The sequence below is a fragment of the Acanthochromis polyacanthus genome, chromosome 23 (genome assembly GCF_021347895.1).
Source record: "Acanthochromis polyacanthus isolate Apoly-LR-REF ecotype Palm Island chromosome 23, KAUST_Apoly_ChrSc, whole genome shotgun sequence".
In the NCBI taxonomy this organism is placed as follows: domain Eukaryota; kingdom Metazoa; phylum Chordata; class Actinopteri; family Pomacentridae; genus Acanthochromis; species Acanthochromis polyacanthus.
Genome location: NC_067135.1, coordinates 23,624,466 through 23,652,377, shown reverse-complemented (window position 1 = coordinate 23,652,377; position 27,912 = coordinate 23,624,466). Strand labels below are relative to the sequence as shown.

General features: G+C 42.2%; 1 protein-coding gene across 3 annotated transcripts; it reads left to right on the top strand.

Annotated features, from left to right (window-relative positions):
* The first annotated feature begins 151 nt into the window (after nt 1-151).
* Nucleotides 152-25,971, top strand: gpr185b (G protein-coupled receptor 185 b). Of its 3 annotated transcripts, XR_007939895.1 has the most exons (3): nt 827-1,193; nt 1,898-4,200; nt 23,976-25,971. XR_007939895.1 is itself a non-coding variant. In XM_022203898.2 (2 exons), the coding sequence occupies exon 2, from the start codon at nt 1,900-1,902 to the stop codon at nt 2,968-2,970; it is 1,071 nt and encodes a 356-aa protein (XP_022059590.1). In that variant the 5' UTR covers nt 152-425; nt 1,898-1,899; the 3' UTR covers nt 2,971-11,458. The 3 variants fall into 3 exon arrangements, 2 of the variants coding, with proteins under 2 accessions (XP_022059590.1, XP_051800132.1); XM_022203898.2 differs by lacking the exons at nt 827-1,193; nt 23,976-25,971 and adding an exon at nt 152-425 and having other exon boundaries at nt 1,898-11,458; XM_051944172.1 differs by lacking the exon at nt 23,976-25,971 and having other exon boundaries at nt 1,898-11,458.
* Nucleotides 25,972-27,912: the final 1,941 nt, after the last annotated feature.

Genomic DNA, 27,912 nt, shown 5'->3' with positions numbered 1-27,912 from the left:
TTAAAAACAAAATTACATAAAGCAGATAAAGTTGTGCTGAAGGTGAAGTCCGCTCCTCTCCCCTCCGTGATTCACACACGCCGACCGATGACGGCCACCGGAGGGGGAGCGGAGACTTCTGACGTCAGACGGTGAGAATGACAAGCGCGGGCCAATCACAGGCCGAGGATGCTGCAGCGCGAGGACGGAGCCGCCGACGGAAGGCTAATAACCATGCCAACCGAGGAATATAGCGCGCGCCGCTGACTTAGAGGGGAGGAAAAAAGAAGAGGGGAAGAAACGAGAGAGAGAGAGAGAGAGAGAGAGAGAGAGAGAGACAGAGAGAGAGAGTGAGGGGGGGAAGCCCTCCGAGAACACCTGAGATAACCGAGGACCAGACCGGATCCTGGTTTCCTTCAGGGGGGGAAGAAGAAGACACGGAGCTGGTAATTTTATTCTTTTTTTAAAATTTATTTGCCTCCCCTCCATCCCACTTTCTTTCTCCCCCCTCTCCTCTCCTCTCCTCTCCCCTCCTCCCCCTGGACCGCACTGCTGCAGCTCAATGAAACCGATCGCTGGATTAATTGTTGAAGCTGTTGCTGCTGCTGCTGCTGCTGCTGCTGCGGGTTTTGGATGCGGGATTTTGCTGCGGGATGCTGCGGTGCTGGTGTGACCTTCCCCCGGCCGTTTGCAGTCACTGCGTGTGCGCGCGTGCCTGTGCGTGCGTGCGTGAAAGCAAGAGGAAGAGGAGGAAGGAAGGAGGAGGAGGAGGAGGAGGAGGAGGAGGAAGGGGGGCAGAGATTAAAAATCAGGGGGCGGGGGGTGAAGGTGGGAGGGGGTGCGGAGGCAGTTTTTTGTGAATGGAGGCTCCACATCGTTTTGACGCGCGCGCCCCCGCCGGCCCGTTCCGCGGGCGCTGAGCTAAAATTAGCCTCGTGCCGGATTTATTTTTTATTGCTTTTTTAAATTTATTTATTTATAATTTTCCCGTCTGCGGGTGCGCACGTGTGGAGCAGAATCCGAAGCTTCTGAATGCACGCACGCAGACGCACACAGAGAGGCACGCGCCCAATCCACGCCGCCGGTGAACAGGACAGCAGCGCTGCGCCGCCGTGCCCCGGGACGTCATGCACCATTTTTAGAGGCGCGCTAAAAATAGAATCGGTTGGTGATGGTTTTGACGGCGGCAGAAGTGAACGCGCGGCGTCTGTTCGGTAGGAAAACACCTGGATTCAGCCTCACTGGATGTTAGGATTGTGTTGTTTATTTTGTGCGTGTGCCTGTGCAGATTGCTCGCTTTGCTGCCTTGAAGCCAAAATGGATGCAATATTGCTGTCAATTACAGAATACCTGCATATGTGTGTGTCTGTTTGCGCGTCCACACCTGCTGTTGTGCTGCTGCTAATTACCTGTCAGCGTGGAGGTGCGTGGGAGCTGCTGGTGACGTGCGTGCTGGAGGGTCAAGTGCACGGTTGTTTTCATGAATGACTGAATGAATGCATGGGCGGGCGGGCGGATAAATGAATGAGAGAAACGTCTGGTTTGGCCGTTTGTCAAAGAAAGAGGGGACGCCGATAACATCTTCATTCTCCTCTCTGCTCGCCTCTTTTGTTCCAGCCTCCTCTCTCCTCCTTGGCTCCACTTTCACTCTTCTCTCCATCCTTTTCCGTACAAACTTCTCTGATTTCTGCTTTATTCTGGCTTGTTGTCTTTTCTGAACTTTCACCTGATATTTCCCTTTTCCTCTCTCTGGATTTCATTCCTCTGCACCCTCCACCACCATTTTTTCTCATTTCTGACTTCTCCATGACAAGCCTCGATCACCACCGGATTAATTCCTCCCTCCTTCATCTCCGTCCTTCTTCTACTCCGTCTTGGATCACTTCCTGACCTCCCTCCTTCCTGTTTCTCTCTCCAGCTATGATTCTCTCATTGGCGGCAGTTGCAGCCATGAGTAGCGGTGGCGGCGGCAGCCTCAACTCCTCCTCTCCCCTCGATCCCTTCGATTCCTCCACCTCCTGGAGCCTCGGTGAGGATCCCTCCAACTCCTCCTCGGAGCCGGTAGTTCGAACTCTGACTCCCGACCTCCAGCCGGCAACCACGGCCGTCGCCATCCAGGAAGTCAGCCCCTGGGACATTGCTCTCTGCGTGACCGGGACGCTCATCTCCTGTGAGAACGCCCTGGTCATCGCCGTGCTGTTCTACACGCCGACGCTCCGTGCTCCGATGTTCATCTTGATCGGGTCGCTGGCGGTGGCGGACCTCCTGGCCGGCCTAGGCCTCATCCTGAACTTTGTCTTCACCTATTTGGTCGACAGCTCGGTGGAGTTTGTGACGTTGCTGTCGGTCGGACTGCTCATCTCGGCCTTCTCGGCGTCCGTCCTCAACATCCTCGCCATCACGGTGGACCGGTACCTGTCGCTGTACAACGCCCTGACCTACCACACTGAACGGACTGTCACCTTCACCTACGTGATGGTGATCTTCATCTGGGTGTCGTGCCTCACGCTGGGTTTGCTGCCGGCGCTCGGCTGGAACTGCTTGAGGGACGAGTCCACGTGCAGCATCTGCCGGCCCGTCACCAAAAACAACGCCGTGGCGCTCGCTGTCACCTTCCTGCTGGTCTTTGCCCTGATGATGCAGCTGTACCTACAAATCTGCAAGATCGCCTTCCGCCACGCGCAGCAGATCGCAGTGCAGCACCAGTTTGTGGCCATCTCCACCACCAAAGGCGTCTCCACACTGTCGGCCATCCTGTGTGCCTTCGGGGCGTGCTGGCTGCCGTTCGCCATGTACTCCATCGTGGCCGACTCCAGCTACCCCGTGATATACACGTACGCCACGGTGCTCCCGGCCACCTGCTGCTCTGTGATCAACCCTATCATCTATGCGTTCCGAAACCCGGACATTCAGAAGTCGCTGTGGATGGCCTGCTGCGGGTGCGTCCCGTCCAACCTCTCCTTAAGACCCAGGACCTCCAGTGATGTGTAGCAGGGACGGTTGGTGTCTGTTTGGCATGATGCTAGACGCCGAGTCGGGGTTGAAGGAGGGCGAAGACGGGATGGGAGCGAGAGCCGGCGAGGAGAAAGGTTGAAGGTCACGACTGAGGAAAGAGATTTTCCTCTCCTCATATCAGGGTAGGAGGGCTGGCGGCGAACGCACGGCTGGCCACAGGAAACGTGGCGGACGAGGCAGAAGAGGACTGTGCATGGTCAAAAAAAACAAATAAAAGGTAGAGCTAACAAAGATCATGTGTAGCGTGGAGGACAGAGCGCCAGCGGCGTGAAACCAACTGCAAAAGCCTGACTGAAGGTACCCTTGTGGCGGTTGTGGGGACTGCAGAAGGGGGGCGTGTCCTGTGACCTCCTCCACAGTGCGAGAAGTGAGGCCTGCTTCTCGAGAGTAGCATAAATGTGAAGGTGAGATTTACCATAAAGTGTACTAAATCTCCACAGGACCTGAGCTTGGGCATCACTGCATGGTTATGCAATCAGAAGGAGTGAAGCAGTCTTAAAATACCGTCTGTGTTTTCACTGATGTGTTTGAAATTAAGTGGTTTGTGGATAAAAAATACAACGAGCTAAATATACACAATGAATGACCTTGCGTATTCTCAATGAGCTACCTTTGCAATCGTCTCCTGATTTAAAAAAGAAATATCCTTCCTTGAATCATTTTTAACATCTGTGTTGACTTGATCTGATGCAGATTAAGTAACTCACGAGCCTATTTTCCCAACGCCAAAGACAGAATATTGCATGAAGTGCAGCAAAATATGTCACGATTCGAAGGAAAGACAACTCCTAATTGTATGCCATCGGTCCTCAAACAAAATCTAATCTAGCTGACTCTGAATGCACACATCACCCCAGCGGGTTTGAGAAAAACCTAGAGAGGGATTTCCATTCTTAGGCGGGCATGTGTTGTCCTTGGCGCGATGGAATCAAATCTGCTCTGCGTCGGAGAAAAATGCTTTTTTTTTTCTCGGGCTGCCGCTGCGCCGTGACTGTGGAGCAGAGAGGAGCTGAATCCAGCTCCAAGGACAGCGGCACTGCAGAGCGCCACTACCCTGGGAATGCTCTCTGCTGTAGGGGGGAGAGAGCGCCGGAAAGTAGGCTGCGCTGTTCTCTACACCGCCTCGACAGGGGATGTGAGGGGTGTTAAAGGACCATCTTCCAACCCATTCGTTGCTAATTGGCTGCTTTCTCGTGATGGTTGAAGGTATTTCTGAATTTTTTTTGCCTTTAAGAGACAAACAAAACAACATTAATATGACTAAAATGTCCAAAAAGCTATATTCTTGTACAGCTAAACTGCATTCGCATTTGAATTTTCAAAAGAATGAAGCAGAAAAGGCGTCCAGCTTGAAGGTGGCTAATTAAGTCATCACCAGGGGTTAAGTTTCTGCACCAAAATCTGCAACTACACAGCCATGTTTAGGATAATGGTATGTTCTGATAGAAGCTTGGTGATGTTTAGGTACCAAAACTGTTCAGTGAGCATGATTTGGGGTTAAAATCGAACCAATTTTTGAAGCTTTTCCTCTATTTTCTGGGTCGCATCACACCTAATAAACGACTGGTTTCACCAAAAAGCAAATAACAAACAGCTAAGATACATTACCATTTATTGGTAATACCAAAGTTTGGGGTCACTTAGAAATTTCCTTACTTTTGAAAGAAAAGCATTTTTTTTCAATGAAGATAACATTTTATTATTAGGCAAAAAATGTTTTTTAAATTAAAAATGTTATTGAAAAATATTCCTCTCATATTATTATAAAAATTATTTCAGCCCAAAACGGAAGCATAAAAGGACAATTTGAGCAGGAAGTCACCTTAAAATCCCATATTTGCAGACAGATATTAATGAAATGAGACCATAAAATCATAAAACTGCACTTAAAATACAACATGTTTAATTGATTAAGCTTGAAATTTATGTCAAATAACCGGTTTATTTGAATTCATGGCATCATGGCGTGTAGAATCAACAAATTTAGTAATACTTAGATTATACGTCTCATTTTGGAATAAAAAATAAAATAAAAACAGTCACCAGTTCAAACTTTGACCTTTTTTTTTAAAGTCTTGCTTAAATTACATTAAAGACAGCTCACCATGTGGATTTTATTAATAGTGTTACTGACACTTACGCTACAGTTCAAATGTATGGGGTCACTTAGAAATATACTTATTTTTGAAAGAAAAGCATTTTTTTTCAGTGAAGATAACAGTAAATGAATCAGAAATCCGGTCTAGACGTTGTTAATGCGGTAAATGACCTGTGTTCTAATGCTACATTGTGTTAGCTAATGGTGTTGAAAGGCTCATTGATGATTAGAAAACCCTTGCGCAGTTATGTTAGCACATGAATAAAAGTGTGAGTTTTCATGGAAAACATGAAATTGCCCGGGTGACCCCAAACTTTTCAACGGTAGTGTAGGTTAATGTTAAACATATTTGCAATACATGAAACAAATTGGTAGAAAAAGACGTATTTCCATCAAAACATGATTGAAGATGCAGTTAAGTTCTACAGGAATGTACAGCTTTTATTCTGAAATCACTTCCAGATCCTACTGGAATCTGGAAGCTTTACCTCATCGCAACTACAAAAAGAGCATCTAATATCGAGACCTGCCTTCTTTCAGAACCATCAATCAGAACTGTCATGTGTAACTTGGAACAACTGTCATGTTAGTTTTGCTGGATTCAAGATATTTATTTTAATTGAGGCATGGAAACAGACTCCTATCATGCTTTGATTGTCTTTAAACATCTACCTGACGCCGTCTTTTCTTCAATCCCAGCAGCAGAACTGGAAAAAACAAATACAACATGCGGTAAACAGTGCATGTGTAAAACAAGCCTTCTGTGTTTATCTGCATTGGCATGACTCTGTTTAGGCCACGCGGCTCTAAATTTAGAGGCAGCACTCTGGCTCCATTTCCCGATTGATTCTACATTAGCTCAATCTATACCGAGTGGCTCATTTTTCATTGGCTACAGTATATTTGCAGATGTATTGCATTAATGCTAATTTTCTGTGCTTGCACTTAGTCCCGTAGAATACATCACACATTCAGGAGAGACTAAAATCTACAAAGAGGCTGTAAAATGCAAGTTCCTCTGGTTTGTGCTGCTCGCCTTCCTTCCATTTTCATTTCTCCGCTTGCAGCCTGTAGCTGGATATTTTCCTCGACACACACTCCCTCTTAAGAATATCGCCGCTGTGCCCCGTGGCTGCTCCGACGGCTCGGCGGGTTAATGAGAAATGAGAGTGTCGAGGTGACGCGGCGTGAAATAGAAACGCCAGGCGAGACGGCGCTAACGCAACCCCGGGTCACGTCCACCGCAAACCCAATCAGAACGGTGTTATTCCCTGCTGAAAGGGCATCGTGTAAGTTAAATCCAGCTAATGTTAACAACGTCTCCATAATAACAGTGCTGGGAATTGGCTTAATGTACAGAGGATGTAGCGGTATGGCACGAGGATGAACTGCAGAAGCGATTTATTACCAACCTCCATCTGCATTTAAATGATCTGCTGAGATAGATTTCACTCTGAACAACCTCACAGGGAGCTACCACGGCTAAGCTGCTAGCTAATGTACACTACCGTGCAGAAGTTTGGTGTCACTTAGAAATGTACTATGTATTTTAAATGTATTTTTTAAAAATGAAGATAACAGTAAATGAATGATAAATCCAGTCTAGACATTGTTAATGTGGTAAATGACTATTCTAGCTGGAAACAGCAGATTTTTAATGAAATATCTCCATAGGGTACAGAGGAACATTTCCAGCAACCATCACTCCTGTGTTCTAATGCTACATTGTTGTTAGCTAATCGTGTTGTCGTCAATGTCTTGACTCGTTTGATAAATAAAAGTGTGAGTTTTCATGAAAAACAAGAAATTGTCTGGGTGACCCCAAACTTTTGAACCGTTGTATACATGTGTAGGAAGTCATCTGGCTTTGGGAAAATAGAAACTCTATGGGCTGTAGTTTCAAGCTATAAGACTACATTTAAAAAACAACAACAAAAAAACAGAGAGTTACTTCTGAATTCAACGCTTTCTACCAAATAAATCACAACAGTAGACGAAACACAATGAAACTTTGAAAATGGCGCACAGGGGAAGCAGGTACTAAGATCCTTTTTTTCTATAGTGTAAATTACAACCTAGAGTAGAGGTGTTTTCTATTTTTCTTGGCAGGAACAAACAATCAGTTGTCTTTGCAGCAGTTGTTATTGTTAGCAGAACAACAGCTACACCAGTTTCTGTCAGAGATTTTCTTTCAAAAGACAGATCCTCTTTTTTAATTTGTGTTTTTTTTTTGGCCTTATTGGAACAAAAACTCCTTTGCAATAACTGTATTTTGCTGTGTACAAAAAGCCACAATCGAGCAACAGAGAGAAAAAGAGAAGTGGTCGGCTTGGAGGGATTTGCAGAATAGCTCAAAGCAAACATTTCAGAGCAACAAATTGCACATCGTACCGTATTTAATATTGCCTGGCTGGGAGTTTCCAAAATGCATTTCAGCTGTAGTGAATCATGGAAGTAGGACAAATCTAAATATGAAGCAAATGCTCCATTTCCATTTATAGATGGTTTACTGCACACAGGAATCTTGCAGTATAATTGAATGTTTTCTCTCTCGCTAAAATAAGCCTAAATAGCACACATTTAATGAGTGTCTCGTTGTGGAATTTAAATGTAAATTCTGAGGATTTCGGATCCAACAAGTTGCCGCTTCGACCACCTCTCTCGCTCTCTCTGCTGCTTAATCACTGCATTGATAGAACTGCCTAATGCTAAACCGCCTGCATCAATTATTAAGTGAAATACCTTCAATTGCTCCGAAACATGAGCAGGATGGAATTTGCTGCTTTTGGGAGGCTTCGTGAACTGTAGCACTGTGCGAGCGGGGTGAAAGTAATCGATCGTTGAGAGTAAATTGGACGTATTTCACAATGGGAAACTGATGCGGATCCTATTGGCACACAGTTCTCCTGTACGCACAATGATGTGTGAGACTTGCCTGGTCACGTGTTTGGAAATGCTAGATGGGACACGCAGAACAATTAGAGGTTAAAATCACATCCGGTACAGTTCAGTGCAAAACAGTTCCTTTAGACGTCAGATCTACACTTTGATGTAAGTTAAAATGTGATTTAACCACTGTTAGCATCATGAAGTAGAACTGGATCACAAAGAAGTACGATTTTGTAGTTTGTTTAAGCCTTTGAATGTGCCACATAGTGACGAATTACATGGAAAAATGTCAGAAATTTAGTCGTAATTTTTACAGTGAGCTTTTGATTGTTTGAAAAGGTGTTGACTCCAGTTAAAGGGTGGGAAAGGAGGTGAAGTTTGACACTGGAATGCTGCCTTCAAATGGTGTTGACTGTGGTCCAAATTAACAGACACCTCCTGAGTAGAAATTTTCTAAAAGCTTCCTGTTTGCAAGATATTTGCTGGTATTTACAAAAATAAAAAAGCCTTGGAAGTTTGCATATCATGTTGTAATCACAATCCCCAAAAGATCCATTTGAAGACGTGAAATTGGTCATCTAACAGGCGGCCAAAGAATCCAAAATGGAGGAAGTTAGCATAGCCTTTTTACTTTGCATTTTCCACTCTTCAACCCTATTCTGTTGGAGTATAAACTTCTTTACAGTGAAAGAAGAATTCACAGAAAATTCTGAAAAACAAGTCAAATGCACAAATAAGCTTTGACAAATTTGTGTTAACTCATAGTCAGAGTATTTACCGAGCTAATAACCGGCTAATCCACCTCAAAAAATCTTTACTGAGCAGAATTATGCTCAATTCAGACCAGAAAACAACAAATAAAGCAAACAACTCAGTAAACAGGAAACAGAAAGAAACTTTCTAAACTATCGTGATCAAGTAGCATTAGCATGTTGCTAGCTGGCTAGCATGTGGAAGAGACAGCAGTTCACACCCAAAAAGTCATGTTTTCATTAAGCAAGTTTGAAGTAAATCTTTCAAATGTCATAAAATTAGGCTCATTTCCTAGAGCAGCTTTGGAGCTAATACACTTCGCTGCACAGTGTGGTCAGAAGGTGGCGCTATAAAAGCTCAGACCAGAGGAAAGAAGTGACATGTCTTTAGGGAATTCTACTTAATGTGAAAAGATGTCAGTATTTTTGTCATCTCAGCTGATATCGGGTGTTCAAAAAAGGTCTTTCCATAACCCAAGTTTTTTTTTTTTGCAAATCAAAAATCATCTGAAACTGGCAGAAAAAAAACGAATTTAGCTATTTTCATGAACTTTATCTGATGCCAGACTTGAAATTGCACATAGATACACATTATGTTTGGTGACTTCTGAAGCCTGTTTTGGACAAAAACATTCAAGCTAAATGAGAAATAAAAGGATCTCAGCTGATTTCCAGCCAGTAGAAATGTCAGCTTCGTGGCATTTTAACAGAATAAACAAACTCAAAATGGTTATTTGATCCAATTCTGCAGGAAAACCCAAAAAGGGAAACAAACAAACAAATCAGCTTGCTAAATAAAACTGACTGTTGAGCTGATGTGAATTTTACACATTTGTCCCATCTGGCATGTCCATCAAGTGGTTGTTTAACAATTAATAACACTCATCTGTGAATACGCCACTACTCAGTCAACCATTCCTGGGCAGGAGTGGAGTGACCATTCACTGTGTGTGTGTGTGAGTAAATGATTGTGTGTGTTCTCCACCCGGGATCATAGCCAATTGTAATGAACCATAACTCAACCCAACTCTCACTGTAAACACAAACACACGCCGAATGGTTTCGTCAGCCGCTATACAGGACTATAATTCAACTTTAAAGAAAAAAAACAAACAAAAAAAGAAAAAGAGAAACTACCGTTACAAGTGAGTGTGTGTGTGTGTGTTATTTTTCTTATGCAACGCTGTACAGAAATGTATATTTTTGTAATGTTCATCAGGGGCATGAGTTACAGGAACGTGGGTCGCTGCTGTGAGTCTGTTGTGAGCGTGAGTGGGGTTTCTTCCTCTTCTTCTGTGTTCTTCCTGGAAACAAAAGTTTATTGTGTCGGGACATGCTAAAAAAGTGCCATACTTCTTTGACTTTCTAGTGTCTTATTTTCTTTGTGTACATACACGTTTATCGGAGGGCGGCGTCTTCAGAGTCCGAATCAGTGAATCTGTATACAAAAATAAAAGCTAGCAACGAGATAAAGACAGGAAAAAAAACGGACTGTGATGTTATTGATCACTACACTGAGCAAACATAAAAAAACCCCAACTAATCGCCACTTGAGAGCTAAAATGTCTGCAGAGACGGAGGTGGCACGTGAGCAGCGTTGTACGTCAGAGTTAGATTTCCAGTGACGTCATTTTGTCTGAGTCGTGTCTAAAAGAGAAGCAGGTCGTTTCAAAGACATCCCCTCCTCTCCTCCTCTTCCTCGCTTTTTCCCTCCTCATCATCATTTCAAACACATCTCCTGTCCTCTTCGCAGTTTCAAACATTCCCCCTTCTCCTTCTCCATTTCCCCCCTCCTTCAGCATCATTCTCCCGCTTCTTCGCATCATTAGTTGGTCGTTTTCTATCCTCGACACCTTCATCTCTTTTTGATCTCCTCTGTCTCCGTCTAAAAATCTCGCTATCGTCAGCCTGCAGCAGCTCGTGGGTCAGATGCAGTCTAAAAATAGTTCAACTGAAAGCAGATTAAAAAAGAAAAGGAGATAAATATATAAAAATTGTTCTTTTTCTTTTTCATCTGTCCCTGTTAAGTTTCATTTTGCCTTCATGTCCTTTGCTCATCCTTTTCTATTTTTATACCATCTCCTCTTCTTTCTTTTTTTGTTGCTATTTGTGAGCACAAGCATTTACATCAAGTGTTGTTTTTTTTTTTAAAAGCAGGGTTTGGGGCGAGTGCCTACATCAAATAAGTTAGTCAGGCGAGGTTTCCCCTCTGTGACTTACAAGCAAGCAGAGATTGTCAATCAAAAAAGAAAACAAAAACTAAACCATTACAGAGCTAATTTTCTATCGGACCGAGTATGGCCTTCATAGAAAAACATTGTTTTATGCATTGATATCGTCGGATGAGAAGCAGCACGTGTGCACGAGCATCACTTGTTTTAAACTCCTCGAGGAGAGGGTGTTGTTGGGTAACGATACTGTGATGTCCTGATACAGTGTCCTTGAATCATGTTTTGTTTACTTTATTTTCATTATTACTACTGTGCTTTCTCTTTGATTTCCTCCTCTGAAGTTTGTGTCGTGAAACGATCGATTAAAAAGTACAAAATGCACTTTATAAGATGGACATGTTACACATTGCACTTGTAAATGTCGAATGTAAAACCTTGAAGAGAAAGATTTATTTTTACTATTGTAAATAAATGAGAAGAAGAAAAAAAGACTGCAAAATCAAAAAAGTGGGAGAATAATTTGCCAAATAAATCGAGAACAACAAAAGAACAAAGTTGTGTTTTTCCTGTGTGTATTTGTAGGTGTTAGCTCGAGTGTGTGCGATGCTAACGGAGTGTGTGGGTGTTATTTCACAACTATTTACATTGTAGACTCTCACTGAAGGCATCAAAACTATGAATGAACATATATGGAATTATGAAGTAAACAAGAGTGTGAAATGAGTCAAAATATGTTTTATATTTTAGATTCTTGTAAATATCCACCCTTGGCTTTGATTACTGCTTTGGACACTCTTGGCATTCTCTGGATGAGCTTCATGAGGTAGAACCTGAAATGGTTTTCCAACAGTCTTGAAGGAGTTCCCAGAGATGCTGAGCACTTGTTGGACCTTTTGCCTTCACTCTGCGGTCCATCTCATCTCAAACCATCTGGATTGGGTTTAGGTCAGGTGACTGTGGAGGCCAGGTCATCTCCAGCATCTCCTTCTTGGTCAGATAGTCCTTCCACAGCATGGAGGTGTGTTTGGGGTCATGCTGTGGTCGCCATGCTGGTTCAAAGTGCCTTCAGTTTGGAATAAATCCTCAACAGCGTCACCAGCAAAGCACCCCCACACCATCACACCTCCTCCTCCATGCTTCAAGGTGGGAACCATGCATGTAGAAATCATCTGTTCACCTTTTCTGGTCTCACAAAGACACAGCAGGTGGAACCAAAGATCTCAAATTTGGACTCATCAGACCAAAGCACAGATTTCCACTGGTCTAATGTTTATTCCTTCTGTGTGGCATTTAGAGTGGGGAAAATAAGTATTGAACGCGTCAACTTTTTTCTCATCACATTTATTTCCAAAGATGCAATTCAAACAAAATTTCTACCAGACATTGATATTAACTCAAATAATCCACACATGAAAAGAAATCACAACATTCAGGTCCATAAATAATGATTATGTGGAATTAAGTGAGATAACACAGGAAAAAAGTATTGAACACGCTAACTGAGACTCATCTAATACTTGGTGGAGAAGCCTTTGTTTGCAATGACAGCTTCCAGACGCTTCTTGTATGTTTTAACTAATCGCCCACACTGCTCAGGTGTGATTTTAGCCCATTCCTCTGCACAGATTGTCTTTAAATCTTGAATATTCTTTGGTGCCCTCTGGTGAACCCTTTTCTTGAGTTCTTTCCACAAATGTTCAATTGGATTTAAGTCAGGTGATTGACTAGGCCATTCTAACAGATTGATTTTCTTTTTTGAAACCATTTGAGAGTCAACTTTGCCGTGTGCTTTGGATTGTTGTCCTGCTGGAAGGTCCAGCCACATCTCATCCTGGTGGATGGCAGCAGATTCATATCAAGAATTTCCCGATACACGGCTCCATTCATTGCTCCGTCAATTATATGAAGTTTGCCAGTACCATGAGATGAGAAACAACCCCATGCCATGATGCTTCCACCTCCAAATTTCACTGTTGGTATAGTGTTTTTTGGGTGATGTGCAGTGCCATTTCTCCTCCAAACATGGTATGTAGTATGACAGCCGAAAAGTTCAATTTTGGTCTCATCTGACCAGACACATTCTCCCAGTATTCTACAGGCTTGTCAAGATGCTGTTTAGCAAACTTTAAACGAGCTTCAACATGTCTTTTGTTGAGGAATGGAGTCTTGAGAAAAAAGGTGACGCGTTCAATACTTATTTTCCCCACTGTATCTGGGCTCTAATCTGAGATGCTGTTCGCTTACGATTTCTGAGGCTGGTGACTCAGATGAACTTATCCTCAGCAGCAGAGGAGACTCTTGGTCTTCCTTTCCTGGTGCGGCCCTCATGTGAGCCTGTTTCATCGTAGCGCTTGATGGTTTTTGCGACTGCACTTGGGGATACTTAGCTGATTGATTCTTGCCATAATATGGATTCTAACAGTTGTTAAATCGGGCAGTCAACTGTTTACCAATCTGACTTCTGCACAACACAACTGATGGTCCCAACCCCATTAAGAAGGCAAGAAATTCCACAAATGAACCTTGACAAGGCACACTTTTGAATTCCATCTCATCTATTTTCTTCCTCTTATCTGAGGTCGCATCGCAGAGGCAGCAGACAAAGCAGGTCATTCCAGATGTTTCTCCCCCCAGCAACGCTTTCCAGCTCTTCCTGGGGGATCTCAAGGTGTTCCCAGGCCAGGCTCTCATAATTCTTCCACCGAGTTCTGGGTCTAGTCCAGGTGGACGTGTTCGGAAAACCTCCAAAGGAAGCCTTCCATTAGGCCTCCGGATCAGATGTCCAAACCACCTCAACTTGATCCTTTTGAACCAAAGGAGCAGCAGCTCTACTTCGAGCTCCCCCCCCCCACGGATGTCTGAGCTTCTCATCCTATCTTTAAGGCTGAGCCCATCCACCCTGCAGAGGAAGTTCATTTTAACCGCTTGCATCTGCGATCTTGTTCTTTCGGTCACTACCTAGAGCTCATAACCATAGGTGAGGGTTGGGGTGTAAATGGATGGTAAATTGAGAGCTCCCTCCAAACCATGACGGTCCAATACGACAACCGCAGTACTGCTGACGCCGCAACACTCCCACCTGTCCATCTCTTGCTCCATTTTCCCATCACTTTTGAACAAGAACCCAAGATACTTGAACTCCTTCGCTTGGGGAAGCAACTCCCCCTCAACCCAGAGGGAGCAATTCACCGGTTTCCGCAGAGAACCATGGCCTCGGACTTGAAGGTCCTGATCCGCATTCCAGCCACTTCACACTCAACTACAAACACCTGTGAAGTGAAAACCATTTCAGGTTCTACCTCATGAAGTTCATCCAGAGAATGCCAAGAGTTTGCAAAGCAGTAATCAAAGCAAAGGGTGGCTATTTTGAAAATCTAAAATATAAAAAGTGTTTTGACTCATTTCACACTATTTTTGTTTACTACATAATTCCATATGTGTTTATTCATACTTTTGATGCCTTCAGTGAGAAACAACAATGTAAATAGTCATGAAAATAAAAAAAAGCATTAAATGAGAAGGTGTACAAACTTTTGACTGGTAGTGTAGGTGTTAGCTTGAGTGTGTGTGATGCTAACGGAGTGTGGTGGTGTTATTACAAGTAAGTGTGTGGGGATTGAGTGTATGTGAGTCAATATTGCAGGTCAGTGTAGTGTAAAGGAAAGCCTGAGAGTAAAAAAAAAGGGGAAAAAAAGATGCAGCTGAATTAGTAAACCACCCCCTGCTTGCATAACAGCTGAAAAGGCTAGAGACGAGCCGGAGAGGGATAGAAAAAGACGGCGTGAGAATCGAATCAGACGAGATGCAAGAACACATGTGAAAACTCACATTCATAAGACATTCGTGGAAGAAAGGAAACAGAGCGGAAAGGTGTAAGGAAGAGGGGTTAGTGTGGAACTGCGAGGGTGGGGTACCAGGATACATACGTCTTTTTCCCAATGAATAATTAACGCTGCAGCGGGAGATTTTGGTGGTCCAGATCCGTGACGCAGGTGAGTGCAACCTTTAATCAAGCCAATTATAAAACGGCACAGTGTGAAATGTATTAAAATGTGTGTGTGTGTGTGTGTGTGTGAGACTGTGAAGGTGTGTGTGACGTCCGACTCCTTGACTCACCTCTATGCGGTCACGACATGGAGGTGAGGAGCGCCCCCGTGTGGCCAGAGGTGAGCGCTGCAGCAGCAAAAAAAAAGAGACAAGGGAAAAGACGCAGCATCCGCCCACACACACACACACACACACACACACACACACACACACACACACACACACACACACACACACACACACACAGACAGACAGACAGACAGACAGACAGACAGACAGACACACACACACACACACACACACACACACCTCACTTCTTCTTTTACGTCACTACAGCAGCCCTTCTCCCTTTCCCAGCCTCACCGTCTCCCACCTCCCTCCCCTCCGTGAGTCACAAGCCTCCCTCTCTCCACCATCTGCTGCAGGATGCTGCAAATCACCTCCGTGTTCGTGCACGTGTCGGCGAGGGAAAGGAAAGCACACAGAAGGCGGTGATATTCCTGCATCTGCTGTGTCTGACTCACACACACTCACACCCCGATTTCTAATTCTAATGAATATTTGATTGAAACCTGCGATGATGCTGCCAGGAAACGAGATCGCATAGATCTGGCATTTTCCCAAGCATTCAAGTAATATTTGATGGAAGATTTCACCTTCATTAAAGTAATTGTAGAAGTCCGATGTTTGATGAAAATGACAACATGACATCTTCAGTTACTCAGTCGCTCTCTGGATAACGAGCTTCTTTAGGAAAAAAATGTCTTCAGCTGTTTGTTGCAAATAGTCAACCTTGTCTCCCATCGTTACGTAATTTCCCCAAGGCTTTGAAGAGTCTCTTCTGAAAATAAAAACACAGAGGAACCAAACATCTGTGATAAGCAACTACAGATCCACAGAGAACAGATTTATTTAAAAATATAACTCAAATCACAACTTCCATCGACTCAACCACAGATTGAGATGTTTTTCTAACCTGCAGCTTGATATCCACTGAAAAACCAACATTTACACTCTGGTGCTGTTGGATTTTAGAGAAGAAGCTTAGATTGGTGAACTATAAACTCAAATGGCAACAAAGGAGGTCAAACTAATTTGCAAACCAAACAAAACCAAGCAGCAGTCCTTGGTCTCAAACTTTTCAGCTGCCAACTCTCAAATTAATGAGACTCGTGATGAGAAAGTTGAAGTATAAAAATCAGGGCTGGGACTTTAACACGCTAGTTATGATGAATTAATTACAGAAAACATAACAATTTGAAAAAAAACCCATTTAATCGCACCTCTTCCTAATTTCTGGCACAACGACACTGATGAACATTCCAGTCCAGTAGGTGGCGGTAATGAACCTGAAGTATGTTTTCCAGTCATGAAGAAGATACACAGGACGCACTGATGTCAGAGCACAAAATGAACAGTGAAGGAAGATGAGACCACACTGAGCTTGTTGGGTGGAAAGTTTTTTGTTTTTTTTTAAATCTTCACGATGGCAGCTTGGATAAAAACATGGTTGAGTACAAGTTGTGCAACAAAAAGTTTTCTGATCACCTCAATGCAAAACATGTTGCTGTTGTCATGGACACCGATGCTACATGTCCACAGGATCCATTTTTTCTCGCATGGAAACATGCCATATCTGAATATCGCCTGCTTGGTGGGCCACTAGGTGGTCACATGACGGACCTTCAGACCTTCAGTCTGGTACGTAGATGCGTTGGACCAACATGGTGGCTCCGTCACAAACTTTCTCTTTGATTATGAAAACTGTTCAGCAAGAAAGCATTTCTGAAAGCATTTGTGGCGAGAAATGAGCTGCTGAATCTGTCCTTGTTTTAGTTCTAACGGCTGATTTAGATGTTTGTGTCACACCCTCCGGCTCCGGTGCGCTGGTTCATTAGCGTAATGACGAGCAGCTGTGCGGAGAGCACAGCCGGCAGAAATAAACAATCAGTGCAGCATTTAAGCCTGACTCTCGGCACAGTTCTCTGCTGGTTCATTGCCTCACCTTCCATGCCCATGATGCACTCCGTCATATCCTGGACTCTGTACTCCGCACACCGGACTCTACCAGCCGCATGCCACCACACTTCACTGTTTGGACTCTGTTTCATGCTTCTCGCCCTATGTTCACCATTACCTGGACTCTACTTCATTTAGTTAGATTACCTTGCCGACTCCGCTTCCCACCTCCGTCTGCTCTTGGACAATCAGCTCCTCAGCCATCGCTGCGCCCCTCATCTCTGACTCCCTCTGCTTCGCTCTGCCCCCCCCGACCTCGTCTCCTGTTCTCTGGACTTTTCAGTGAGTTTCCCTCCTTGGTTAGTTTAGATTTGTTTAGTTTTTACCTCGGCCTTCGGGTCCGCCCTTAGTTTAATTCAGTTAGTTTCTCCATTCTGTTATTTTTCCCTGATTAAGTATTCTCTGGTTTAAATATATATTGTTCTTTATTGAATCATCACTAAATTCACCCGCCTGTCTGTGCCTGCTGCTTGGGTTCTACACATCAGTTCATGACAGTTTGATGAAAGTTTTGCGATGTGTCAGATCTCCCCTCCCGGCGCCACATTTACATAAATGAAACTACTTTATGCAAACGAGCTCTGGGAAGGTACACCATATGTTTGCCAGTACCAGGAGGTCCTGCTACTGACAAACGGAGTAGCCAGGGGCATAGCTAGACCATTTTCAGGGGTGCTTGAGCACCTCTAAAAAAATTTTAAGCACCCCTAGAATTATTGGGCATTATTTATTTATGTTTATAATAAATGCTGAAATAATTATTAACAGTGTTATTTATTTTACCGTTTCAAATCAAATGTAAAATCTGGCAAAGTTCTCCCTAATTTGACCCACCCCCCTTTCGGATAATGGTTTGAGCCATTAAGAGAGCGCAAGTTTCCCTCTATTCTGCCGCTGCGCTGAATGCTGCTCCCACCCCTGTGTGTGTGTGATGGATCGGGCAGAGAGATTGACAGGCTAGCCAACAGAGCCAGCAACTGCAGGTGACTGCAACATTTACTTGGTATTTATACCCTGAAGTGAACTCACAAGTTTGTCCATGAAATCTGCCTTTATAAGCCTGAGTTGTCTAAACAAACAATCCAGCTAGCTAGCTTGCCTTCGAGCTAACGAATTTTACTCGTTTAGCCTCGCAAATCACAAAATGAAGCAAGCAATGCTTATGGCATGCCAAACATGAAGGTGAAAAAAGGCTATTGTAATTTCACACTGGTGCCATATCATTGTGTTATCAATGTGTTGTTTGTAGGCCAACCGTCACAATGGATATTAGGGCTTTTTTTTCAAAGAAAACTCCAGCAAAAGCTTCAGGTAAGGTTTGGGGGGCAAATCACAGAACACGAGCAACGTTACTGCATGTGTTCAAATGTTTATTTTGTGGCGTTAACTCAATTGCTAGCAAACATATTTTGAAAATCAAACTTCAAACGGTCAGCATTTTGAGAAGGACTATTTTGACTGTTTCTTGAACCAACGAATAGTATCTAAGAGAATGACTGAGCTCTGTTATGAATGCAGAAGAGCTGGGTGAGCCGTCGCTAAACATTGGTCAGATGTGCCCCCCCCCCCCCCCCCGCGCCCAACCAGGTGCTAAGCACCCCTAGAGCTGAAAGTCTAAAACTGCCCCTGGGAGTAGCCATCCCATAATGGACTACTTTTCAAGACAAGTGCTTGAGCTTACTTAAAATATTGAATATAATCACTCTAATTGCACGCTGAGTTTGCAGTAATCTGCGAAAGTAGTAGACAGATGAAAAATTCAAATAAATGGAAAGGAATCATGTTTAGACTTTTGATGTGGACATTATTATTATTTTATGGTTAACATGCAAATTAATGCTATTATTCTGTGATTTTTTTAAAAATTTATTTTCTTTTCTAAACCTTTTTTTTATTCAACAAAACAGGAAAAATCTGTAAAATAACACTAAACAGTAAAAAAAACAATTAAAATCTATTTTCTCAATGTTATAAATTTTCTTTCAAATAACATCAAATATATTTTTTAAATGTAAGAACTAATTAAAAGGATCATTTACGATTTAAATTAATGCTTTTGTTCTGTGATATTTAGCAAATATTCTCTGTAATTCAACAAAACAGGAAAAAAAAAGCAAAATAACACGAAACTGTTAAAGAATATACAATTAAAATCTATTTAAGTTTTCTTTTGTGGATATTTTTCAGCCTTTGATTTATATTTTTTTCCTTCAAATAGCATCAAATATCTGTAAATTTAAATATTTATTTTTGTATTGCCTATTTAAATACAGGAAATGGCATTATTTCACAGTCAAACGTGAAATCGAATATTTGACAGGTCCTATGGAGGAGACAGCCCAGACTCTGCTCTTCTCGTTTGGATTAATTCTGATATAACTGTTGGATTATTTATCGGTGGAGCAGCAGAACCTTTTCCACAAACAGTTTGTCTGCCTGTTGGCTTGTTTTAACCAGTTTTCTACCTTGGGCTGACTCTACCAGCAGACGCTGAAAGGACTCTGATAGTTCGGTAAGTGTTTATTTTCTTATCGGTGCCGCTTTTAATGCACTTTATATGCAGCTTTAGTGTCAGATACAATGTTTGCCGTGCACTCCAGATGTTGGTGGAGTTTATTTCTGTGTTGACCAGAGAAGAAAGTTACCATCCAATAAATACTAGCTTTAATGTTAGCGATGCTAACCGAGCTAGCTGCTCAGTTGTAGCCTGATTAAAGCTAACGTAGCATTAAGCTAACGATGTTTGTGTTGAGTTTCATGTAAACAGCTGAAGTGTGTTGTTACTGTAATGTAGTACATTTAGTTAATAAAACTGTTCATGGAGACACTGGTTCACATTAATGTAACGTTTAGAAAACCTAAATGTGATTCAAACAGTAAGGTTAAGGTTCTGTGTTGTCAGTAGTCCTGAATATCTGCTGAGCCTCTGAAGTTAAACTGGAGAAAACAGTAAATCTACTCTCTAGTCGTTAACATTGTTTAATGATGGATTCACATGTTGTAGTACGTATTCCTGCAGTGTAGATTGGAAAAATAAACTCCCACAATGTGTCCAAAATAATGATGAACGCTACAGTTATATTTAAATTGCAGCACAGATAAGCTGGATAATAAAATTCTCTCCTCTAAAGCTGAAATGACTTCAGGCCTTTCTGTCTTTCAGTGCTTGGAAAATATATATGACAGAGGAAATCTTTCCAGGGATACTTTTAAATGAACCTCTGCTGTTGCTGCTGATGCTGTGACATCTCTCTTCATCTCAGGTGTCTCCTGTTCACTGTGAGGATCTTCTGAGTGAAGCCAACAGAAGGAAAACCTCATCTGGTTGTGAAGAAGGAGACTGAATGGACGACATCCTCAGTGAACCACTTCCTGGTTAACTTTCACTTCCAGAAGGACAGACCAACTGTTTCAGCAGTTTATTATTCTCTGTTCGGCAGATAGGTGCTCTGCTTTGGAGTGTGACGATGTCTTCGGTGATGTGGAGACTGAAGTTTCTTTTTTTTTTTTTTTTTTTAAGCAACAATTTTATTGAAATTTTAGAACAATGTAACAGTTAAAGACATGTACATGGACACAACCAGAAAGAGACAGAGGAAAAAAAATACAATTAAAGCAAAAGAAAGATTTACAATAAAATAAAATAGGACATTAAGTACCCCATTTCCATATCATGTTCATTTCAACTTATTATTCTATGTCCACCTGCCAAAGTCCATTAAATTTAAATCCAGTCTCAATCTGGATGAGTATGTCCAGTGGTTGTATTTGGTCCAGAGGGCTTCCAGTTCAAATAAGAAAATCCTTTGGACAATAAATTATGATTCTCCGCAGGAAGGTAGTCCATGAGTGGTTGCCAAGTGGTCAAGAATAACTGTTCATTGCCTTTCTGCACTGCAGTAATCCTCTCATGTGGGAGCACAGAAAAAATCTCTTTGTACCACATAGTAACAGTAGGAGGTTTGTCCCCAATCCACCTTAACAGTATACATTTTCTTGCCAAAGGAACAATTTATCTAGCAATTTAAACTTAAGAGGGGGGAGTGTCACAGTCTTGGATGGTAGGCCAAGTAAGAAGAGACCAGGATCTTTGGTTACTTTAGTTTTGAAAATGCCGCTAAGCTCTCTTGCTATACAAGACCAAAACCGTAGTATGTATTTACACTTCCAAAAAAGATAAATATAGTCCCCTCTCTCACTGAGACATTTCAGACATCGCGGTGACAGGTCTGGGTCCATCTTATTCCAGATGAAAGGTGTTATGTGTAATCTATGAAGAATTTTATATTGTGTTTCCCTCAATCGATTACAAGAAAACACATTTTTGATACAGTTAAGAGCTTCTTGCCAGTCGTCTTCTATGTACGGTACTCATTATCTAAGTCCCTTTCCCATTTACGTTTGACATCAAACAGGCTTGTTGGACATATGTCATGTAACAGGTTGTAAAAGGAGGAAATAAAATGAAGATTTTTTGCAGTTAAGAAAGGATTCTGGGGCACTCAGTTTAGGAGTATTGAGGGAGGGGAGACTCAGGCCCTTTATAAAGTGACGAATCTGTAAGTACCCAAAAAAATGCTTATTGGGAAGACCATACTGAGATTGAAGTTGCTGAAAAGACATCAAAATACCATCTTTAAATAAGTCTCCAATAACCTTAATGCCTTTGGACTTCCAAAACTCAAAAATTAAACTATTAGCTGGGATGAAATCCCCATTCCCACAAATAGGTGTCAGCATAGAGACCAAATCCTTTCTCCCAGTGAAATTAACTATATCCCTCCAGACCCTTACAGAACTGTAAACTATCAGGTTAGCTTTAACCTCTTTCGTGATGCTTTGTCTTTTGCAGTTAGTTAGGCTCCACAGAGATAAAGGTGAGCAAACCCAGGAATCAATACAGAGGGTTGAGTCAAGATATGAGTGAAGCCAATCCCAGATTATCCTTGCATGACAGACCCAGTTATAAAAAAGTATACTGGGGAGTCCAAGACCACCAGCTCTGGTTGGCATTTGTAAGATCTTAATTTTTTCCCTCGGCTTCTTACCACACCAGACAAATTCAGAAAACAATTTTTCGAGACTGAAGTTTCTGTTTCATGCACAGCGTGCTTTAGGACACCCGGGTCAGACTCGATGTTTGAAATACTGACCGACAGCTCAGGTTTAACTGTCTGTAGTTCTGTTTTGATGGATGTTAAATTTTCACTCAAAGCCACCAGGAGCTGGGTCTTTAAAATAACCGCCGTCTCGTTACAGTCTCCTGCAGCCTACCAGAGAAGCTCTTTAAACAGAGAATCAGTACAGGAACTCTTACCTTCTGGACAACCAACGTTGGTTCACAATAGGGCTGGACCCGAATATCCCGAATATCCAAATATTCATTCGCTACGGCACTATCCGGATATTAAATTTGGTATCCGAATATCCCCCCCCCCGCCGTCGGATGTCACCAGGCGGAAAGAATATGCAGCGTTGCTGTCTTCCCTCCGCCTTTGGCCCACATCGGCTCATCTCGTCGTGTGATCACATAAACATATACACATATGTCTATAACATATACACATATGTCTATGTGATCACCCCCTCCTCCCCTCAGACGAAAATATTCGGAGCTTGTCTCTTCCTTGCGTCTTCGGCCCTTTTCGGCTCATCCCGCTGTGTTCTTCGGCTCATTTCGGCTCCTCCATTCATGTTTGTAAACACCACCCGAATGGCCGGGTGTCTGCCGACTCTGAAGTCACGCTTCACTTCGTTGCATAAACACAAGACAAGATGCTGAAGACCGGTGTTTGGGAATTCTTCAGTTTACTAAAGACTAAATGAGGGCAAAATGTGGACCCGGGAGACCAGACGAACGGATCCGACTATTCGGGCCATCTCCGCTGCCGTGCCGCCGCACGAACCACACGAACGGATCCCCCCCACCCCCACCCCCCACCCCCACCCCCGGTCGGGCGTTATGGGGCGGAACGAATATCTGGATATTCGTCTTTAATAGGGCCCTAATATTCGGAGGCCAGAAACCACTATTCGGGCCAGCCCGAGTTCACAAACAAGAATACAGAATGTGTCTGACCAAAAACCTCTGAAGACTCACTACAGCCAAGATAAAGACACAACTCAGCTGCACCAAATCCACTAATCACTGCAAACATAAGCACCATGTGCTAACTGTGGCTAAAGAACCACATTTACCCAGACAACTATCCAGTACAAAGCCCTAAAACACACCAAGAAACACATTAAAGAGGATTTTACTGCTGGAAGCTGCAAGCCAACGCCTAAAGAACAAACTAAAGCAACGGAACCAAACCCGGTTCAGTGAAGAGAAGCAGAGGAAATGTTTGACTGCAGACATAAAACAGGAAGACACTGAGCTGCTCAGGTGTTCCTGATAACACCAAGCAGCCACCTGGACAGCCAATAGGAACACAGCTTACTGGAAGTCCAGAGGGCTGGCTTAGTGAAGGAAACTTAGTTTAAAGTTGAAGTAGAAAGTTAACAGAGAAAGTTGAAAACCACCTTCTGATAACTGAAATCTCTGAGTTTTCACACAAAGAACGCCTGAACATGTCAAACTGGTTCCATAGTAGAACCTTCACTGTAAAAACGTCATAGTATGGTGTGCTGCTCAAAAAACATTACAACCGGCTATGTAGGGTCACCGGAGGAACACAAAAACAGGACAAACACTGGTTTCCAGGGGGTTAGGAGGCTATTTATTTGAAACAATAAGTTTACAACAACAACATGTGAGCAGAAAATCACAAAGTCTGTCTTTAGTTCAGCAGAAAATATTAGTTTTTGTCTTTTTTTTTTTTTTTTTTTCAGGAAGTAGATGAAACTCCTCTCCCCCCAAAAAAGATTTACATTTCTGAGTCATCTGCATTGTTCAAGCGTGAAGTAAAAGATTTCCTCATCATGTGTTTGTGGTGCTTTTTGTTTTTCCACTGACCTCCCTCCATCCTCCTCCTCTCTGCTGTGTCACCATCTGTGTCCCAGAATGACTCCTCTGTCCAGAACAGCACCCATCGGTGCTCCTGCAGCCTGCCAAGGCCCGGAGCAGCACGGAGCTGGAAGCATCATGCCGACGAAAACACGGAATAAAGACGGCTGGATGGACGACGTCGCAGTGAAAAACCACTGACACTGTGGAGGAAATGTTTTTAGGAGATGATCTTCCAGGAAAATCTAAACGCAACTCATGACAAGAAATAATGATTCCTTCTGCAGGAATTCAACAAAACAGGAAAACTAAAATGTAAAATAAAAGCAAAATGCAATTAAAAATGTTTACTTCAAAGTTCTCCTGAAAATAACAATTTTGTGCAACTTATTTGACATCAGAGAGCAAAAGTTCTTACAGCTGCTCTATATTTCAACATGTCACATCATTTATTACGTTTACTTTTGGGCCATTTTTCAGTCCTTGGTTTTACAATTTTTCCTTCAAATAACATCAAATATCTGTAAATTTACTTAAATAAGTAATTTAACTACTTTTCTTTTACAGTAAATACTGTGATTTTACTATCAAAAAACCCATCATTTGCAAAAATATGGATTTTGATATAGACATTATTATTATTATTATTATTATCATTTGATGGCAAACACGTAAGTCAATTCTTTTATTCTGTGAGTTTTGCCAGATATTAAAGGTGATTTAACAAAATGGGGAAAAAAATGTAAAATTACAGTAAATTGTCCAAAATATAATATTCAACATATACATGTCACAGTAGAGATGGCGATTCAGTAGAATTGGCAGTTGTCCTAGTAGAGATGCCAATCGCAATCTCCCCTATAGGAGAGATGACAATTGCAATCTCTACTAGGAGAATTGCCAATTCTACTAGTAGAGATTGCAATTGGCATCTCCCCTAGTAGGACAATTTCCATTTCTACTAGGGCAATCTCCAATTCATGAAGAGAAAGTTTAATAATTACAGATTTACATCTCTAAGACATATTCATCATGATGTTAGTTTGTATGTAGTAAATTCTATGATTTTAAGATGTGTTTTGTTTGGCTAGTATATGAATATTGGTACATATTAATAATCATTATTAACTTGAAAATAGTTGGAATCTGGGATCATTGCAAGTAAATATCACACATATGACAGTTTTCACCTAATGTGGCAGGCATGATGAATGTCACAGAACCCTTTTGAAGAACCCCTATCTGAAGGACAGTTTGTCATCTGGGAGTTGGCAAGCACAACACCGGTCGAGCTTCTTGACACCCCACACAGCAAAGTACGCAAGATCGCAACAGACAACTATGTGAAGGCAGCCAACAGACAGCGAGTCAACTTCGATGCAAAGACAAAGAACCTGGTGAAAACCTACAGTATAGGAGACACAGTGGGAATACGCATCAACGAGGTGGACCGGACCAGCACAGATCCTCGAGTTCTGCCCTGCAAAGTTATGGAGGTGAACCAACAAGGACAAGACACCATATACAAGATCTACACAGCTGGAGGAATCGTGAAGAACAGGTTCAAATCTGAGGACCTTGTGGATATGTGGAATGTTTGCTTTCCCTCTCTGCAAAACCTTAATGTTGAGACACTTGAAGAGGTAACACTGATCCAGGCGTCACGCAAGACCGCAGGATGGCAAGCCACCACCACCCAGGGATCATCTGTTTGTGCCTGCAAAGGAAGCTGAGTCAACAACCGGTGTAAATGTAAGAAGGCTGGAATACCATGTTCCACCAAGTGTCATCCTTCTAGTGTTGGTATGTGCCAAAACATGCTTTAAACAAACAAATTGGTGCCAAAACAGACTGCAGACAAGCAAATTGATGTTATATAATTAGAAAACTGTAATTGCAACCTGCAAGCAAGATTTACATTTAAAAGTGTATAATTGTTTAATATTGTGTTCTTACATGGGTGCTATGAACATTATAAAATCATGTGATGAAAATTGTGATGTGAAAAATATGATGTGTGGACGAAAATAAAAGCAATGTATTTTAACATTATATATTGTATATTGTCCACTATTATTGAATTCTGTAAATGTGATATGTTAAAAAAAATTATTGTTACTAAGGATGCATAGATGAGATAGCAACTGAGATTGTATTTAGTTAGGATTTCAATCTGCCCTAGGGGAGAAGCCAATCGCAGTCTCTACTGGTAGAATTGGCAATTCTCCTAGCCGAGACTGCGATTGGCATCTCTCCTAGGACAATTGCCAATTCTACTGAATTGCCATCTCTACTGCGACATACATATGCATATACATATACATATACATACGTGCCATCTTGAAGGATTTCTTTATTTCCAAAATGCGTCTGGAGGTTACAAATCCTCAGAAAACGTTTAAGAAGCACTAATTTATAAGCAATATTGATTGTATTACTTAGTGTATATAGACAGACTGATTGATAGATTGTAAATTTGATCATCAACTTAACCTAAATACAACTAATTTTATTTAAAATTAGCACTAAAAGAAGGAAAGTCTGAGTTCCCGGCCAGAAGTTTTACCCTGAATGCCTCATGTAGTCTATAGCTCCTTATTTAAAGGCATTAGAGGAGATTTAATTTCCTATGACTTTGAACGTAGCATGCGCACATACAACCTCTCCCTCACCCCCCTCTAACCTCCCCCCTCTTAACATTTACGAAGAAACGCACCCCTCCAGAAACTTGCGTAGGACTCGTGAAGTTGTCTTTAACGGCTGGGTCCCCCTGGATCTTTATCTGCCATTATGTAAAAAAAGATGAGCAAAACAAGTCGCCAGCTAACTACGAAGCTATACCAAAGCAACACATACAGAAAACACGTAAGTCCAAGGCGTACGTAATCTACGTAACTAGGCCTGAGCCGGAAGTTTTTTGATTGACAGGAAAGGGAGCAAACCAAACGCCTCGGTCCGAGCGCGTTGATTGGCTGATGTTTTTCAGGTCCTGCCATGTCCACAGTTATTTATTTTTTTATTCTTTTAGAGACCATACATACAAGTCCACTAAAGGTCAGTATATTCATTTTATGTGAATCAGACAAATTAAACAAAAAACCATCCTCCATAATGCCTTTAATCCTGCTGCTAAATTCACTTTGTGTCTCTATGGGACCATTATTTGTTGTCAATTTCACTTTATTCTTATCTCAGCATGTTTCATTTTTTAATATTAATTTTATTTATCCTATTTTAACTACCACATCGCTGTTGATGGCCCACAGGGGACAGATAAATTGAATTGTCTGTAGGTTGGCAGTGGATCCATTGCATTCTGTGCGTTTGGATTTCAGTGGGATTGTTTTGTTGATTCCCTTGCACATTGGAAACTGTAGGGTTTCAAAGGCAGAACCAGCACTTTGGGCTCTTTGTTGTGTTCCTCAAACCATTCCTGAACAATTTTCTGCAGTGTGGCAACAAGTATCATCTTATTTAAGCAGTGTTTAGGTTAAAGTAACATCCACAGGAATGCACATCACCCAACACTGCATTTAAACAACACAATCAATGTTATTTTCTTATAGATTCAGTGTAAGGTCTACATATGTATGAGTAATAGATGAATGTGACAACTGTACACTCTTGCCACATTACGCATCGCTGTGAATAGAATTAAAACAATGTATGCTGTAAGGCAGTATAAATACAGCAGTAGGCTAAAGCAAAACAACAGACGGATGATGCCACATTTTACTGACGTCACATACTGCTGAATGCCTCACGTCTCCATCGTTCTTTGCCTCCTTTTCTTGCATCTGGAGTGGAAATAACCATGACATGAAGAGAAGATCCGAGGAAAGGAATCGAGGAACAACTCCCTGATGAGAGGCTCTACAGCTATTTACAGCATACCAACATAAAAGCTTTCAAAGGAATGGATGATTCACTGCTTTGTCTGTACATACTACAAAAAGAGGGGGAAGAACATGACGAACACAGTAGCTGTAGAGT